At 43.0% G+C, this 16845-nt stretch overlaps 1 protein-coding gene across 1 annotated transcript in view; it reads right to left on the bottom strand.

Moving 5' to 3' along the window:
* NPSR1 (neuropeptide S receptor 1) overlaps positions 1 to 16845 on the bottom strand; it is a 776755-nt gene that overhangs the window by 436014 nt on the left and 323896 nt on the right. Inside the window, exon 5 of the mRNA XM_044294353.1 lies at positions 5554 to 5755. Coding sequence (XP_044150288.1) covers positions 5554 to 5755 — 202 coding nt within the window. The remainder of the gene's footprint in view (positions 1 to 5553; positions 5756 to 16845) is intronic.

The following is a 16845-nucleotide window of genomic DNA, read 5'->3' as shown; positions in this document are numbered from 1 at the left end:
TGCTTCAATGTTGACTACCTGTTTTAGATGCACTGCAGAAAAAGATAAGAGAAAATCCTCGGCTAGCCTGAAAATCTGGTGGCTTAGGGTCATCAGACTTTGAGCTCTGGTACCACCCTGCTTGTTGATATGGGCAACTGCTATTATATTGTCGGAGTAGAGCCTGACATTTGTGCCCCTGATCAACGGAAGACTCTGAGTCAATGCTAATCTGAGAGCATTCAGTTCCCAAGTTCCCTGCAGTAGCAGACACTCTACATGGGCTCCCCAACCAAAGGGGCTGGCATCCAAGGTCACAGAGAGCACTTCATCTCTGTGCCAGGGAACACCCTTTTGTAGATTTTCAAGATTCATTCACCATTCCAGAGAAGGCAACATCTGTGATGATAGCTAAAACTTCCGATCCAGAGAGAGAGTACTCCTGTCCCAAACCTCCAGAATCTGAAGCTGAAGGGACCTCCGGTGGTATTGGGCCCATTCCACTCCCGGATCGCGGCAGACATCAGCCCCAGCACCGACATGGCTTCTCTTAGTGAAACTACCTGGCGAGAAAGAAGGTTCTGAATCCTTGATGAGATCAGCAGAGCTTTGTGAAAGGGCAAAATACACCTTTGGGACTTTGAATCTAAGATCATCCTAAAAAAACTGCACTTTTGACTCGGTTGAAAACTGGAATTTTCTAAGTTTATCTCCCATCCTAGTCTGTCCAGAACCTCTCTCAACCAGGTAATCATGTACTTCCAAGATGTGATCTGACTGGGCGAGGAGCAGAAAATTGTCTAGATAGGGAATTATAACTAAGGCTACTTTCACACCTGCGTTCAGGTGTCCGCTCGTGAGCTCCGTTTGAAGGGGCTCACAAGCGGCCCTGAATGCAGCCGTCTGTCCCTAATGCATTCTCAGTGGAGGCGGATCCACTGAGAAGGCATCCGCCTGCCAGCGCTCAGCCTCCGCTCCGCTCAGTGAGCGGACACCTGAACGCTGCTTGCAGCGTTCGGGTGTCCGCCTGGCCATGCGGAGGCGAGCGGATCCGTTCCGACTTACAATGTAAGTCAATGGGGACGGATCCGCTTAAAGATGACACCATATGGCTCAATCTTCAAGCGGATCCGTCCCCCATTGACTTTCAATGTAAAGTCTGAACGGATCCGCTCAGGCTACTTTCACACTTAGAAAATTTTTATAAGTTATAATGCAGACGGATCTGTTCTGAACGGAGCCACCGTCTGCATTAATATGAGCGGATCCGTTCAGAATGGATCCGATCGAACGCTAGTGTGAAAGTAGCCTAAGTCCTTCTCTCTCACATGAGCCATCATCTCTGCAATGGGGCCTGATAAAGTCCAAAGGGAAGGGCCAGAAATTGGGCATGCATAATTCCGCTCTCTAAGAGAACTGCTACTCTCAAAAACTTTTGGTGGTGGGGATGGATATGAACATGATAATAAGCATCCCTGAGATCCACTGTGGCCATGTAACAATCTGGGAAGAGGTAGTTCACTGCTGACCTGATGGAATTCATCCAAAAATTTTCATACACCAAAAAACGGTTTAGACATTTTAAGTTTATTATGGTACGAAAAGAACAATTCGGCTTTTTTACAAGAAAAAGAGTTGAGTAAAATACTCTTCTCTCTTCTTGTTTTGGAACCTTCACCAATAATTTTTTTTGCTAATAGGGAATAAACCTCTGAAATAATGGCTGCTTGCCTTGTGGAGTCTGCACGATAGTCTGTCAACACAAATCTTTTTTTCGGAGACCTCTGAAAATTTAATTTTAAGCCCTCTTTTATAATAGCATTTATCCATGGGCTGTTGGAGATTTTTTGCCACTGACTTGAAAAGTGAGACAGACGACCACCCACTGGAGGCCTGGCGTCATTGGGGCTGGTTTATTTTGAGGCCTCTTCCTCGGAAAAAAGAAATCCCTTTGACTTTTTTGCCGCTCCTGTATATTGTCTAGGTCTTTCTCTTCCCCTGAAAACTTCCCTGTTAAACTTGGGGAGGAAAGATTTTTTAGATAGCTGACTGATGGAAGGAAAACCCCTCTTTTTATCAGAGGCCTTCTCAAGAAGATCGTCGAGGACCGGGCCAAATAAGAATTCCCCTTGACACGGAATGCCAAAAACCTTAGCTTTAGAGCAAGCATATCCGCTCCAGTTTTTCAACCAGATAGCTCTTCGGGCAGAATTGGATAAATCGGAAGCCCTGGTCAATAATCTTAGGGAGTCGGCCGAAGCATCCGCCATAAAATCTAGGGCATTATAAAAAGTAGGAAAAGAGGATAACAACTGCTCCCTAGGGGAATCCCCATTAATGTGATCCTCCAACTCCTTCATCCATGCCTTAAAGGGGTTCTGCAGTCATTTTAAACTGATGATCGCCAGAGCTCCAACATCTGGGACCCCCGCCAATCAGCTGTTTGAGAAGGCAGCGGAGCTGGCAGTAGTGCCACAGCCTTCTTGCTGTTTACCACAGGCCCAGTGATACTAGTCATGATGTCACTGGGCCTACGGTAAACAACGAGAAGGCCGCTGCGCTACTGCCAGCGCCGCTGCCTTCTCAAACAGCTGATCGGCGGGGGTCCCGGGTGTCGGACCCTCGCGGATCAAAGGCTGATGATCTATCCAGAGGATAGCTCATCAGTTTAAAATAACTGCATAACCCCTTTAAGGGATCTAGCTATCGAAGTAGTGGTAATAGCTGGTTTAAAGGCCGCCGCCAAGTCTTCCCAATTTTACTTTAAATAAATGTCTGCCTTTCCATCCATTGGGTCCTTTAGAGAACCCATATCCCCAAATGAAAGTGCAGGTTTGTTTTTTTGAGCTATTTAGGCCACAGGGGCATCTAGCTTAGGGTCTCTATCCTAAGAGGCAGTCACCTTCTCCTCAAAGGGGTATTTACATTTCACAGAGGAGGGAATAAAAAACTTCCTATCAGGCTTTTTCCATTCAGTTCCCAAGTTCCCTGCAGTAGCAGACACTCTACATGGGCTCCCCAACCAAAGGGGCTGGCATCCGTGGTCACAGAGAGAACATTGGTGATTTCAGTGGCTTCTGTGTTCTGAGACTGCTCCATGTTCAGACACTGGATCTTCCAAATGGAGGAACTGCCCGCTTCTTCAGCCAGCAGGGCAGTGAGCTGGCTGAGCTTTTCTCACTCTGGCACGCACACCAGCTCCCCCCACTTCTGGCATCAGAAGTACGTCACCGTCCAGGCCACGGTGTCCATGCGCACGCCACTCGCAGTGCTGACAGCCAAACATGCAACACGGCTGCAGAGGACGGCAGCACCAGGAAGGTAAAAACACCACCCTGGGCAGAGAAGGAGCGGAGCCGGGAGGAAGGAGAAAGAGGCTCAGACTTAGCAGCGGCTCCTAAAGGAGACTTACACCGCACGGGTAAGCCCTCCTACACACTTTCAAACTGTTCGGGCACCCGCAGCACCTGCTGCTCCATCTAATGATGGTTTCTGACTCCCTCCTGTCCCCTTAGGACAGGAAACAGAACTGGAGGTGGAAAGGGTGGTCTCTCTTTTAAAGCCGTTTCTGGTTCCTGTTTCCTGTCCTGATGAGTAGGAGGCGGTCTCTCCATGGGTGCTGTCATAGGCGAGGGGGAAACCTATACATATTTGGTATTGCCATAATCATGCTAACCCATAGAACAAATGTAACATTATTTTAGCTGAATGGTGAATGGCTTAAAATTTATAAAGAAAAAATTATGGTTTGCTAAAAAATGTTTCCATTGCTACCATAAAGAGTTAGTGAAAGTTAATTAATAAGTGATATGTACCCAAATATTGAACCATTACAAATACATAACCCATCCTACAAAAAAAAAGAAGCCCTCATAATTCTGCAAAGTGGAAAATGCGATAAAAAATGCGATAAAAAATGGAATGCGATAAAAAATGAAGAAAAAAAAAAAGATATTAAAGGTGGTTTTTACACTGCCTGATATTCGGGCAGATTATTGAAAACGAACATTTGTGAGAAAGCTTGTTTCCTGACAATTTTTCCATGTAACTGTGCCCCCAATCACCCAATGAACAATCGAAAAGCGTATTTATTGGGTGATCCTGTCATTTGTGCAGATACACCAAATATTGTTTCTGGGCAACAGATTGTGCTGTCTAAACAGCGATCTGCTACCCATAAACAGTGCAGCTGTATGGGGAATAGGGGGGTCCTCATAATGTGCAGGAGATCAATAAATGTAAATGCAGCTGTTCCCTTTTACTGAACGAGCAGCCCACTTTCAGAAAGTAATGGTTCCTTCCCGACAATCGGCTGTTACATTGGAACGTGTAAACCTGCCTTAAGCCATGAAAAACCTTTTTCACTAAACGGTTAATATAATTTCTCTTAACAAAGATAGAAGCTATTGCATAGAAATTACAGTAGTCTTGTAGTCTGATGATAAGGCCATGAATTTAATTAATGAGGCATTGTACATGCCACATGATATCAGTGAAGAATTGTAACAAAACAAAAAGGCTATCAGTTTTAGCTCCAAGGCACTGCAAGGATTCCAAAATGATGAAACAGTTTATTTACAATTTATCTATGGATCATTTACCAGAGTGAGAAGTTATATTAGACTTGCGTTTCAGAAACAAAATAAGGCCTTGCACTTAGGATGGGTTTGCATGGGTAAGGTAAATAAAAAAAATAGGACAATCAACAAAATTAAAGTTTTAAAGTAACACCCTGCGATGCATGATAGAGACAGCATACAAAAGACAGTGCAACGCTATCCTGATTTCATGGCCAGGCACCTGAAAAGAGTTCAACCATTTAATGCCAGTGTGCTGCAGCTCACTTTAAGTGCAATTTTGCCTCTTTTTATATTTTGTATTTCTTTTTTTACTAGTCAGTATCTCAAGTGGCAGCAAATTGTAGCATAGTGTTGTTTGAAGCTATGGTCAGTGAAGGGTAGTTTCATAAATATCATTTTCTGGCATTCCACAGGCTTATTTCTCATTTCTTTGGATTCCAATTCTGCCTTGTTTCAACAAATATCCACCAAAACAGTTGTTTTTCTGAAAAATGCTCTTTATGATATTTATAGCATTTAAGTGATGAATCATTCTGACTAGAGATGAGAGAATTTCATATTTTGAAATTCGTTCACACTTCGTTGTTACCACGGACCATAACGCAATTCTATGATGGAATGCATAGCGGAATGCCTTTAGAGGCATTCCATTAATTATTCCGTCATAATAGAAGTCTATGGGCTGCAAAATGGATCCGTCCCGTTTATTTTATGCAGGGGAGTCCTGCATAACAGAAAAGGGACGAATCCGTTTTGCAGCCTATTGACTTCTATTATGACGGAATGAATAGCGGAATGCCTCTAAAAGCATTCCGTCATAGAATTGCGTTATGGTCAGTGGTAACGGAATCCATAACGCAATTCACTTTAACCAGCAAACGAAGTGTGAACAAATTTCATAAGCATAAATTCGCTCATCTCTAATTCTGACTCACAATGACATCTCTGAATCATTCCTGAATATATATTATATGTTTATGTAATATACACTTACCTTATAATGATCAGGGGAATGAAATACACCAAGAAGGACACAATTGTCATGTATGGTTTCCAATAAGACTCATCTGGCCAAAGAGCCCAACACTGAATTTCTCCATTGGCAAGTTTATATTTTCCAAAAATAATCAAGGTTGGAATTGAAAATAGGAAGGCAAGAGTCCATGCGACTACTATTAGAATTTTTGCTTGTCTCTCTGTGTAAAAAAGGAGATATTAATATAAGAAGCAGATAAAGGATTTAAGCTTGAGCTACGTGGTAATCTTGGCAGGGACAACCATCAGGTAAGCAAGCTGCCATGTAGCAGTGCTGCCATTGACCTGAATGGGGTTGCAGTGCGACCTGCAAGTTACTGTGACCCTATAATCACAAAAAAATCTGTCAGTGTTAGATTTTTATTAATTCTGGGGTCACGGATGCTGCAACCCTATTCAGTTCAATTGCTGCACTGTTACATGGCGATCTTTGGACCTGCGACATGTGTTGGTGAGGTAGATTGCCATGTAGCCCTAATCTTATCATAGGTTGCCTTGACCCTTGAGCAACAAAGGCAGGTTTTTAGACAGTTTCATAATTCTCCACTTGATAGAGTTAGGTTTGATCTGTAGAGAATTCTATCACTATTGCTGCCAAGACAAAAGACAGCCCAAATTAATCTCAAAAGTCCCCATTATAAGTTAGTGAGGTCTGTCTGTGCACATACCTATAGCTTCTGTTATACTGTAAATCAGTGCCATAGTACAGATGTAGACAGGACATACAGGGAGTGCAGAATTATTAGGCAAGTTGTATTTTTGAGGATTAATTTTATTATTGAACAACAACCATGTTCTCAATGAACCCAAAAAACTCATTAATATCAAAGCTGAATATTTTTGGAAGTAGTTTTTAGTTTGTTTTTAGTTTTAGCTATTTTAGGGGGATATCTGTGTGTGCAGGTGACTATTACTGTGCATAATTATTAGGCAACTTAATAAAAAAACAAATATATACCCATTTCAATCATTTATTTTTACCAGTGAAACCAATATAACATCTCAACATTCACAAATATACATTTCTGACATTCAAAAACAAAACAAAAACAAATCAGTGACCAATATAGCCACCTTTCTTTGCAAGGACACTCAAAAGCCTGCCATCCATGGATTCTGTCAGTGTTTTGATCTGTTCACCATCAACATTGCGTGCAGCAGCAACCACAGCCTCCCAGACACAGTTCAGAGAGGTGTACTGTTTTCCCTCCTTGTAAATCTCACATTTGATGATGGACCACAGGTTCTCAATGGGGTTCAGATCAGGTGAACAAAGAGGCCATGTCATTAGATTTTCTTCTTTTATACCCTTTCTTGCCAGCCACGCTGTGGAGTACTTGAACGCGTGTGATAGAGCATTGTCCTGCATGAAAATCATGTTTTTCTTGAAGGATGCAGACTTCTTCCTGTACCACTGCTTGAAGAAGGTGTCTTCCAGAAACTGGCAGTAGGACTGGGAGTTGAGCTTGACTCCATCCTCAACCCGAAAAGGCCCCACAAGCTCATCTTTGATGATACCAGCCCAAACCAGTACTCCACCTCCACCTTGCTGGCGTCTGAGTCTGGAGCTCTCTGCCCTTTACCAATCCAGCCACGGGCCCATCCATCTGGCCCATCAAGACTCACTCTCATTTCATCAGTCCATAAAACCTTAGAAAAATCAGTCTTGAGATATTTCTTGGCCCAGTCTTGACGTTTCAGCTTGTGTGTCTTGTTCAGTGGTGGTCGTCTTTCAGCCTTTCTTACCTTGGCCATGTCTCTGAGTATTGCACACCTTGTGCTTTTGGGCACTCCAGTGATGTTGCAGCTCTGAAATATGGCCAAACTGGTGGCAAGTGGCATCTTGGCAGCTGCACGCTTGACTTTTCTCAGTTCATGGGCAGTTATTTTGCGCCTTGGTTTTTCCACACGCTTCTTGCGACCCTGTTGACTATTTTGAATGAAACGCTTGATTGTTCGATGATCACGCTTCAGAAGCTTTGCAATTTTAAGAGTGCTGCATCCCTCTGCAAGATATCTCACTATTTTTGACTTTTCTGAGCCTGTCAAGTCCTTCTTTTGACCCATTTTGCCAAAGGAAAGGAAGTTGCCTAATAATTATGCACACCTGATATAGGGTGTTGATGTCATTAGACCACAACCCTTCTCATTACAGAGATGCACATCACCTAATATGCTTAATTGGTAGTAGGCTTTCGAGCCTATACAGCTTGGAGTAAGACAACATGCATAAAGAGGATGATGTGGTCAAAATACTCATTTGCCTAATAATTCTGCACTCCCTGTAATTATATGTGTCCTCAAAAATTTTATGTTCTTTTTTAGTGATGAGCGAGCATTCTCAGCCGCTATGCTCGAGTCTCCTCCCCGCACGTTTTGTGGGTTTTAAGCAGCCAATAATGGTGCAGGTAAGTACTGCCCTCACTGTAATGCCAGTGGCTGCTGGCATTACAGTGATTGGCTGCCAGAATGCGTCATCGGGTGCTATATAGCACCCGATGATGCATGTTCGGCTCAGACATAGACAGGGAGAGCAGAGCGTAGGGAGGGAAAGACAAAGTAGGGAGCGAATATCACAGTTTTTATTCTGAGAAAGCTTTTCCAAGACCCAAAATTCCTTTTAAGGACTACTGTGTGTGTGTGTGTGTTTTAGAGCAGCAATCTATTTACCTGCAGTCTCAGTGACAGTGTTGAGGAAGGGACAGAAAGTGCAGGGAGAGAAATTTGCTGTTTTAACTACCAAAAAGCTTTTCAATGACCCCAAAGTCATTTTAAAGGATAACTGTCATATTTATTTATTTTTTGCTAAAGTGTAGGGCAAGTGATAGGTAACAATTTAGCAATAGACTTTATTTAGCCAAAACGTTTATTTTTGGTAGAAAACTGGTGCTGAAATGGCTCTTAGCAGCACTCTTCAAATGAGAGTTGCTAAGGGCCATTCGTCTCATATTACAAAAGGGGAGACGGGCTGTGCAGACGCTGTGCTTCTGACTCCCGTGCTTCCCTGGGAGACAGAAAGCTGGGCACAGGAGTCTTAGGAGTTAAAATTACATTTATACTCCCCCTTTCTATGCAATATAATGCTCCATTACATTCACTGACCTGCGATCCCTGTGATAATAATTCATAGGAGGGTCATAATGAGCGCGCGGACACATACACCTCTATCCCCTGACGAAGCCACGGTGTGGCGAAACATGTCGGGAGGGAGGGAAATGTGTTGTCAATTTTAAGCAGTGTCTGACCGGCAGGGAAACGAAGTATTTAGTACGCTGCAATCAGCAGCATTGCAAACATAGGAGAGAGTGTGAGAGCGAGCCCTAACAGGGACAGATAGTGTTACAGCGTGCCTCTATGAATGTTAATAGAGGACACGCTAGAGTATAAGCAGAGGGAGATGACAGGGAGCCAGCATAGATAGAGGATGAATGGTGATGTAGCGATAGCGATGTGTGAGAAGCTGACTGCTACATCTGCAGGAGTGGAAACGGCAACATTGTTAGCAGAGTGTTACTAAAGGGCACAGTGAACCCATAGTAGGAGTGACACTTCAGCCAGCACATGATAGTAGCGATAGCTGCGTGTGAGAAGTTGACTCCTACATCTGCAGGAGTGGAAACGGCAACATTGTTAGCAGAGTGTTACTAAAGGTCACAGTGAACCCATAGTAGGAGTGACACTTCAGCCAGCACATGTAATGTGACTAAGAATCACTCTGAACAAAGCAAATCACCCTCAATCCAATTGCTGGTTCCAATATTATCTCACAACACTAGGTGGGACGTATTCAAATCCATCAAAACATCCCGTTGATTTAAAGGGAACGCGACCACACCACTCCGAATTAACCCTAGCCAACATCAGACACTGATAATTTTAAATAACTGTTCTTCTGAGCGTGTTTTTTCTTTTTCGTTTCAAATTTTTAATTAATAACCATTAAAGATATAAGTTTTAATATTAGTTAGGGACCCCTACAGGGATTCAAGGTCTCATTAGACCATTGCCATATATATATAAATATCCCGAGGGTCTCTAAAAGGGACTTTTGTTTATGAAATAATTCATGAAGCAGCAGCCGGCTTACTGCGCACAGTGCTTCTATTTCCGGCGGCTGCTTCATGAATTATTATCACAGGGATCACAGGTATCACAGGTCAGTGAATGTAATGGAGCATTAGATTGCATAGAAAGGGGGAATATAAATGTAATTTTAACTCCTAAGACTCCTGTGTCCTGTGCCCACTTGAAGAGTGCTGCTAAGGGCCATTTCAGCCCCAGGTTTCTACCAAAAATAAACATTTTGGCTAAATAAAGTCTATTGCAAAATTGTTACCTATCACTTGCCCTACACTTTAGCAAAAAAATAAATAAAATATACAATATATATATATATATATATATATATATATATATATATATATATATATCAGTTATCCTTTAGGGACTACTGTGTGTGTGTTTGACAGAAGTAAGATATTTTTATTTTATACCTAATAGTGAGATATACTTTACATCATCCGCAGACTGTGTCTTTAATAATCTGGGTCACATCTAGTGTCCATAGTGTGTGGCTTTGTGTACAAAAAATGCTTAACTACATGTGCAAACAGTGTCTGTATTACAAATTCCCATAATCTGGGCCTAATATAGTGTCCATAATCTGTGGTGTTCTGTAACCAATACTATACTACATCACAAAACAGTGTCTGTATTGTAGATTCCAAAAATCTGGGCCTAATATAGTGTCCATATTCTGTGGGGTTTTGTGACATATACTGTCCTGCATCTGAAAACTGTGTCTCTATTGCAAATTCCAATAATCTGGTAATCTGGGCCTAATATAGCGTCCTTAGGCCTCATGCACACGACAGTATTTTTTTGCGTCCCGCAAAACGTGGTTCCGTTGTTCCGTGATCCGTGGCCATTTTTGCTTCCGTTGCGCTTCCGTGTGTCCGTGTTACAGTTTTTTTTGCGTCCCGTCAAAAATCCAAGAATGGGGAAAAAAATGGCATTTTACTATCTCCACCCAGGATACTGGTATAAATCAGGGGCACCTGAGTATGCATTTGTGGCCATTTTCTGTAGTCTTTCCAGAGTACAGAGGTTATTTTGACTGCTCTCTTTGCTGTTTCACCATGTCTGATTCAGAGGAAGAGGTCTTAGTGCATTGGCTCGTTTCTCGGCAATGGGGTCCGCGCCCTCCTTTGTTGAATGATGAACCGACTAGAAGGCGACGTTTTTGGGTCCATCCGATTGTTTCCAAACGCTACCGGAAAGGACACTTCCATACCCTTTACCAAGATCTGCGGCTGCATCCAGAGAAGTTCTTTGCCTTCTGTCGGATGTCAGTGGGTACCTTTGACCGATTGCTGTCGTCTCTACGTACTGTCCTTACCTTTATGGACACCAATATGAGGCGCAGCATTTCACCTGAGGAAAGGCTCATCGTCACGTTGAGGTAAGCAGTATAGTACTTGTAAAGTTTCACCAGTAATGTGCACTGCTTGTGTCAGGGGGAACATGTGCTAGAAAATGGCTGCTGTGAGACATGTGCTACTGTTTCCTGAAGTCCCCTTCTTTTTAAATCCTATTTTTCTTGGGGCTGTTTTTCTTTAGATTTAACCTCTTGAAAACCTGCGACATATGATTTTTTTTTTTGGGGTTAGGTTTATTTTCGCAGCTTTAAAACGTGTGTTCATCTATAAAGGGCTCCACACACTCCATGATTCGTCGCCATTCACCTGTAGTTTGTTTCAAATTGTGTTTTTAGTCAGTCACTCAGCCATGTTACTGCAGGCTGTTACATGCCTTTTTTGGCTTCTAGACAATTTTCCACAAATACAGGTGTATGCGTTTGTGTTTAGGAGTGCGTGAACGAATTGGGTCACTCTGTCAGGTTCGCTAGCAGCGTATGTGTGGTACAATATGGTTGGGCCTTTTGGTTTTTAACCATTTGCTAGACAATGCATGAATTAATTCCATGCCGCCTGTTGCTTGAATTGTGTGCTTTTGGCAGAGCAATGCTATGTAAAGTCTAGGGTGTATATTTGTTATCCCTTGAATTTACAATGGGTGTGGCCGCACACAGAGAGGCCCTTCCCATAGGTTACGCTCCACTAGACATAGTGTGGTTTTAAATAATGTAGTGTATAGAACGTTGTTAAGGAATCCAGACTCTGTTGTTCCGTTACTTATTTTTTTTATTTTTCTCACAACAGATTCCTTGCCACTGGGAACTCGTTTGCATCCCTGCATTTCGAGTTTCTATTAGGAACCTCCACGATCTCGAGAATTGTTCGACACACTTGCCAGGTCATCTGGCAGCAGCTCCGAGAGACGGTGATGCCGCAACCCAAGGTGGACGATTGGCTTCGGATCGCTGAGGGCTTTCAAAATTCAGCGCAGTTCCCAAACTGCATCGGGGCAATGGATGGCAAGCACATCCGTGTGAAGAAGCCGCCACACTCAGGGAGCCGTTTCTTCAATTATAAACAGTTTTTCTCGGTAGTGCTGATGGCTGTTGCTGACAGTAACTACCGGTTTATAATGGTAGATATTGGGTCCTATGGAAGCACTGCGGATGCTCGCATCTTTAGTGCTTCTAGAATGGGTGAGCGGCTTCTTGCCAACCAGCTTGCCCTGCCCGAGTCCAGAACACTGCCCGGATATGCCCGTCCGCCGGCTCCATTTGTCATCGTGGCGGATGAAGGGTTTGCATTGACTCCACATGTTATGCGGCCCTTCCCAAAGCGTGGTTTGGATGTCAGGAGGCGTATCTTCAACTACCGGTTGACTCGTGCCCGTCGGTATGTGGAGTGCGCTTTCGGGATACTCTCTAGCAAGTGGAGGGTGTTCTTGTCATCCATACAGATGGATCCGGAGAATGCTACCCTGGTGATTCAAGCTTGTGTTGTTCTGCACAACTTCACCAGGATTCACGAGGCTTCCTCTTCTGTAGACTTGGAAGATCTTCCAACGTCTTCAGATTTGGGCTTGGAAAGGACCCTGCATAGACGACCAGGGACTGCAGGCATTGCAGTTCGTGAACTCTTTGCAGACTACTTTCACAGCCCAGAGGGGTCCTTGCCATGGCAGAGGGACGCTATTCGTGGCAGTTTTTGAAATCTTCTGGGCTCGTTAGTTTTTTGTTATTTTCTAGATAGATTACTTGAATTTATTGTATTAGTGGAGTGTAGGGACTCGCAAGGTAATGAGGACCCTTGACGTGGGCTTGCGGGCTGAGATTTTGTGGACATCGCATATTTTATTTAATCTACACATTTAATTTAAATGATGCTTTGGTCTAAATTTATTTAGACTATTTCATCATTAAACTTCGAGTATTTGGTCCATAAAATTTTCTAATACCTCATGTTGAAAGTTAATAAATTTAAAGGTGCGGTGCATCTTAATAAAGTGTTGCATGTGTAGATACTGTGTGTGTGTTTTTGGGCATGATACACCAAATGATAAGGTTAATGGTTTGTGGAATGTTAGAAAATAAAACCAGACACATTTTTAGTGCACAAAATAACTTTTTTCAAAAATATTCAGCACCAAAACAGGTTAGAATCAATATTTTTGACAAATAAACACAACCAAACAAATTGAAACAGAAAACCCACCCCCCAAAAAAGAAAATCATAACTCAAAGAGGTCCTGGGTGAAAGACCCTGCCGGAAAGGAGGGACTACTGTGTGTGTGTTTGACAGAAGTAAGATATTTTTATTTTATACCTAATAGTGAGATATACTTTACATCATCCGCAGACTGTGTCTTTAATAATCTGGGTCACATCTAGTGTCCATAGTGTGTGGCTTTGTGTACAAAAAATGCTTAACTACATGTGCAAACAGTGTCTGTATTACAAATTCCCATAATCTGGGCCTAATATAGTGTCCATAATCTGTGGTGTTCTGTAACCAATACTATACTACATCACAAAACAGTGTCTGTATTGTAGATTCCAAAAATCTGGGCCTAATATAGTGTCCATATTCTGTGGGGTTTTGTGACATATACTGTCCTGCATCTGAAAACTGTGTCTCTATTGCAAATTCCAATAATCTGGTAATCTGGGCCTAATATAGCGTCCTTAGGCCTCATGCACACGACAGTATTTTTTTGCGTCCCGCAAAACGTGGTTCCGTTGTTCCGTGATCCGTGGCCGTTTTTGCTTCCATTGCGCTTCCGTGTGTCCGTGTTACAGTTTTTTTTGCGTCCCGTCAAAAATCCAAGAATGGGGAAAAAAATGGCATTTTACTATCTCCACCCAGGATACTGGTATAAATCAGGGGCACCTGAGTATGCATTTGTGGCCATTTTCTGTAGTCTTTCCAGAGTACAGAGGTTATTTTGGCTGCTCTCTTTGCTGTTTCACCATGTCTGATTCAGAGGAAGAGGTCTTAGTGCATTGGCTCGTTTCTCGGCAATGGGGTCCGCGCCCTCCTTTGTTGAATGATGAACCGACTAGAAGGCGACGTTTTTGGGTCCATCCGATTGTTTCCAAACGCTACCGGAAAGGACACTTCCATACCCTTTACCAAGATCTGCGGCTGCATCCAGAGAAGTTCTTTGCCTTCTGTCGGATGTCAGTGGGTACCTTTGACCGATTGCTGTCGTCTCTACGTACTGTCCTTACCTTTATGGACACCAATATGAGGCGCAGCATTTCACCTGAGGAAAGGCTCATCGTCACGTTGAGGTAAGCAGTATAGTACTTGTAAAGTTTCACCAGTAATGTGCACTGCTTGTGTCAGGGGGAACATGTGCTAGAAAATGGCTGCTGTGAGACATGTGCTACTGTTTCCTGAAGTCCCCTTCTTTTTAAATCCTATTTTTCTTGGGGCTGTTTTTCTTTAGATTTAACCTCTTGAAAACCTGCGACATATGATTTTTTTTTTTGGGGTTAGGTTTATTTTCGCAGCTTTAAAACGTGTGTTCATCTATAAAGGGCTCCACACACTCCATGATTCGTCGCCATTCACCTGTAGTTTGTTTCAAATTGTGTTTTTAGTCAGTCACTCAGCCATGTTACTGCAGGCTGTTACATGCCTTTTTTGGCTTCTAGACAATTTTCCACAAATACAGGTGTATGCGTTTGTGTTTAGGAGTGCGTGAACGAATTGGGTCACTCTGTCAGGTTCGCTAGCAGCGTGTACCACCCTATTAGAAGTCTATATCCCAGTCTGTTCACTTTTATAGGGGATTGTGCTGTTGCCTACCCCTCAGATTTAATGTTCACATAATGGCTATTGCTCGCAGATTTCTTACCTTGCACATGACTATCTGCATTTTTTCCAAAGGGTAGAACCAGTGTTTATGTTAAAATTTCGTGTTAGTACTGCCCTTACCCCAAATGATGCTCCGGTATGGTTTGTATTCCCCATTGCCAATATAATTTAGTTTAAGCATCCATGGACATGTTGCAGAGTTGGCAAGCCGTTTTCAGACAGAGGTGCGACTGGTCATCCATCATTTGGCTACTTTACTGCCAAAAGCACACCAGACAATTTTGCAGGAATACTGTGGTACAATATGGTTGGGCCTTTTGGTTTTTAACCATTTGCTAGACAATGCATGAATTAATTCCATGCCGCCTGTTGCTTGAATTGTGTGCTTTTGGCAGAGCAATGCTATGTAAAGTCTAGGGTGTATATTTGTTATCCCTTGAATTTACAATGGGTGTGGCCGCACACAGAGAGGCCCTTCCCATAGGTTACGCTCCACTAGACATAGTGTGGTTTTAAATAATGTAGTGTATAGAACGTTGTTAAGGAATCCAGACTCTGTTGTTCCGTTACTTATTTTTTTTATTTTTCTCACAACAGATTCCTTGCCACTGGGAACTCGTTTGCATCCCTGCATTTCGAGTTTCTATTAGGAACCTCCACGATCTCGAGAATTGTTCGACACACTTGCCAGGTCATCTGGCAGCAGCTCCGAGAGACGGTGATGCCGCAACCCAAGGTGGACGATTGGCTTCGGATCGCTGAGGGCTTTCAAAATTCAGCGCAGTTCCCAAACTGCATCGGGGCAATGGATGGCAAGCACATCCGTGTGAAGAAGCCGCCACACTCAGGGAGCCGTTTCTTCAATTATAAACAGTTTTTCTCGGTAGTGCTGATGGCTGTTGCTGACAGTAACTACCGGTTTATAATGGTAGATATTGGGTCCTATGGAAGCACTGCGGATGCTCGCATCTTTAGTGCTTCTAGAATGGGTGAGCGGCTTCTTGCCAACCAGCTTGCCCTGCCCGAGTCCAGAACACTGCCCGGATATGCCCGTCCGCCGGCTCCATTTGTCATCGTGGCGGATGAAGGGTTTGCATTGACTCCACATGTTATGCGGCCCTTCCCAAAGCGTGGTTTGGATGTCAGGAGGCGTATCTTCAACTACCGGTTGACTCGTGCCCGTCGGTATGTGGAGTGCGCTTTCGGGATACTCTCTAGCAAGTGGAGGGTGTTCTTGTCATCCATACAGATGGATCCGGAGAATGCTACCCTGGTGATTCAAGCTTGTGTTGTTCTGCACAACTTCACCAGGATTCACGAGGCTTCCTCTTCTGTAGACTTGGAAGATCTTCCAACGTCTTCAGATTTGGGCTTGGAAAGGACCCTGCATAGACGACCAGGGACTGCAGGCATTGCAGTTCGTGAACTCTTTGCAGACTACTTTCACAGCCCAGAGGGGTCCTTGCCATGGCAGAGGGACGCTATTCGTGGCAGTTTTTGAAATCTTCTGGGCTCGTTAGTTTTTTGTTATTTTCTAGATAGATTACTTGAATTTATTGTATTAGTGGAGTGTAGGGACTCGCAAGGTAATGAGGACCCTTGACGTGGGCTTGCGGGCTGAGATTTTGTGGACATCGCATATTTTATTTAATCTACACATTTAATTTAAATGATGCTTTGGTCTAAATTTATTTAGACTATTTCATCATTAAACTTCGAGTATTTGGTCCATAAAATTTTCTAATACCTCATGTTGAAAGTTAATAAATTTAAAGGTGCGGTGCATCTTAATAAAGTGTTGCATGTGTAGATACTGTGTGTGTGTTTTTGGGCATGATACACCAAATGATAAGGTTAATGGTTTGTGGAATGTTAGAAAATAAAACCAGACACATTTTTAGTGCACAAAATAACTTTTTTCAAAAATATTCAGCACCAAAACAGGTTAGAATCAATATTTTTGACAAATAAACACAACCAAACAAATTGAAACAGAAAACCCACCCCCCAAAAAA

This window comes from Bufo gargarizans, chromosome 5 (genome assembly GCF_014858855.1).
Source record: "Bufo gargarizans isolate SCDJY-AF-19 chromosome 5, ASM1485885v1, whole genome shotgun sequence".
In the NCBI taxonomy this organism is placed as follows: Eukaryota; Metazoa; Chordata; class Amphibia; order Anura; family Bufonidae; genus Bufo; species Bufo gargarizans.
This window is presented reverse-complemented; position numbering and strand designations above follow the sequence as displayed.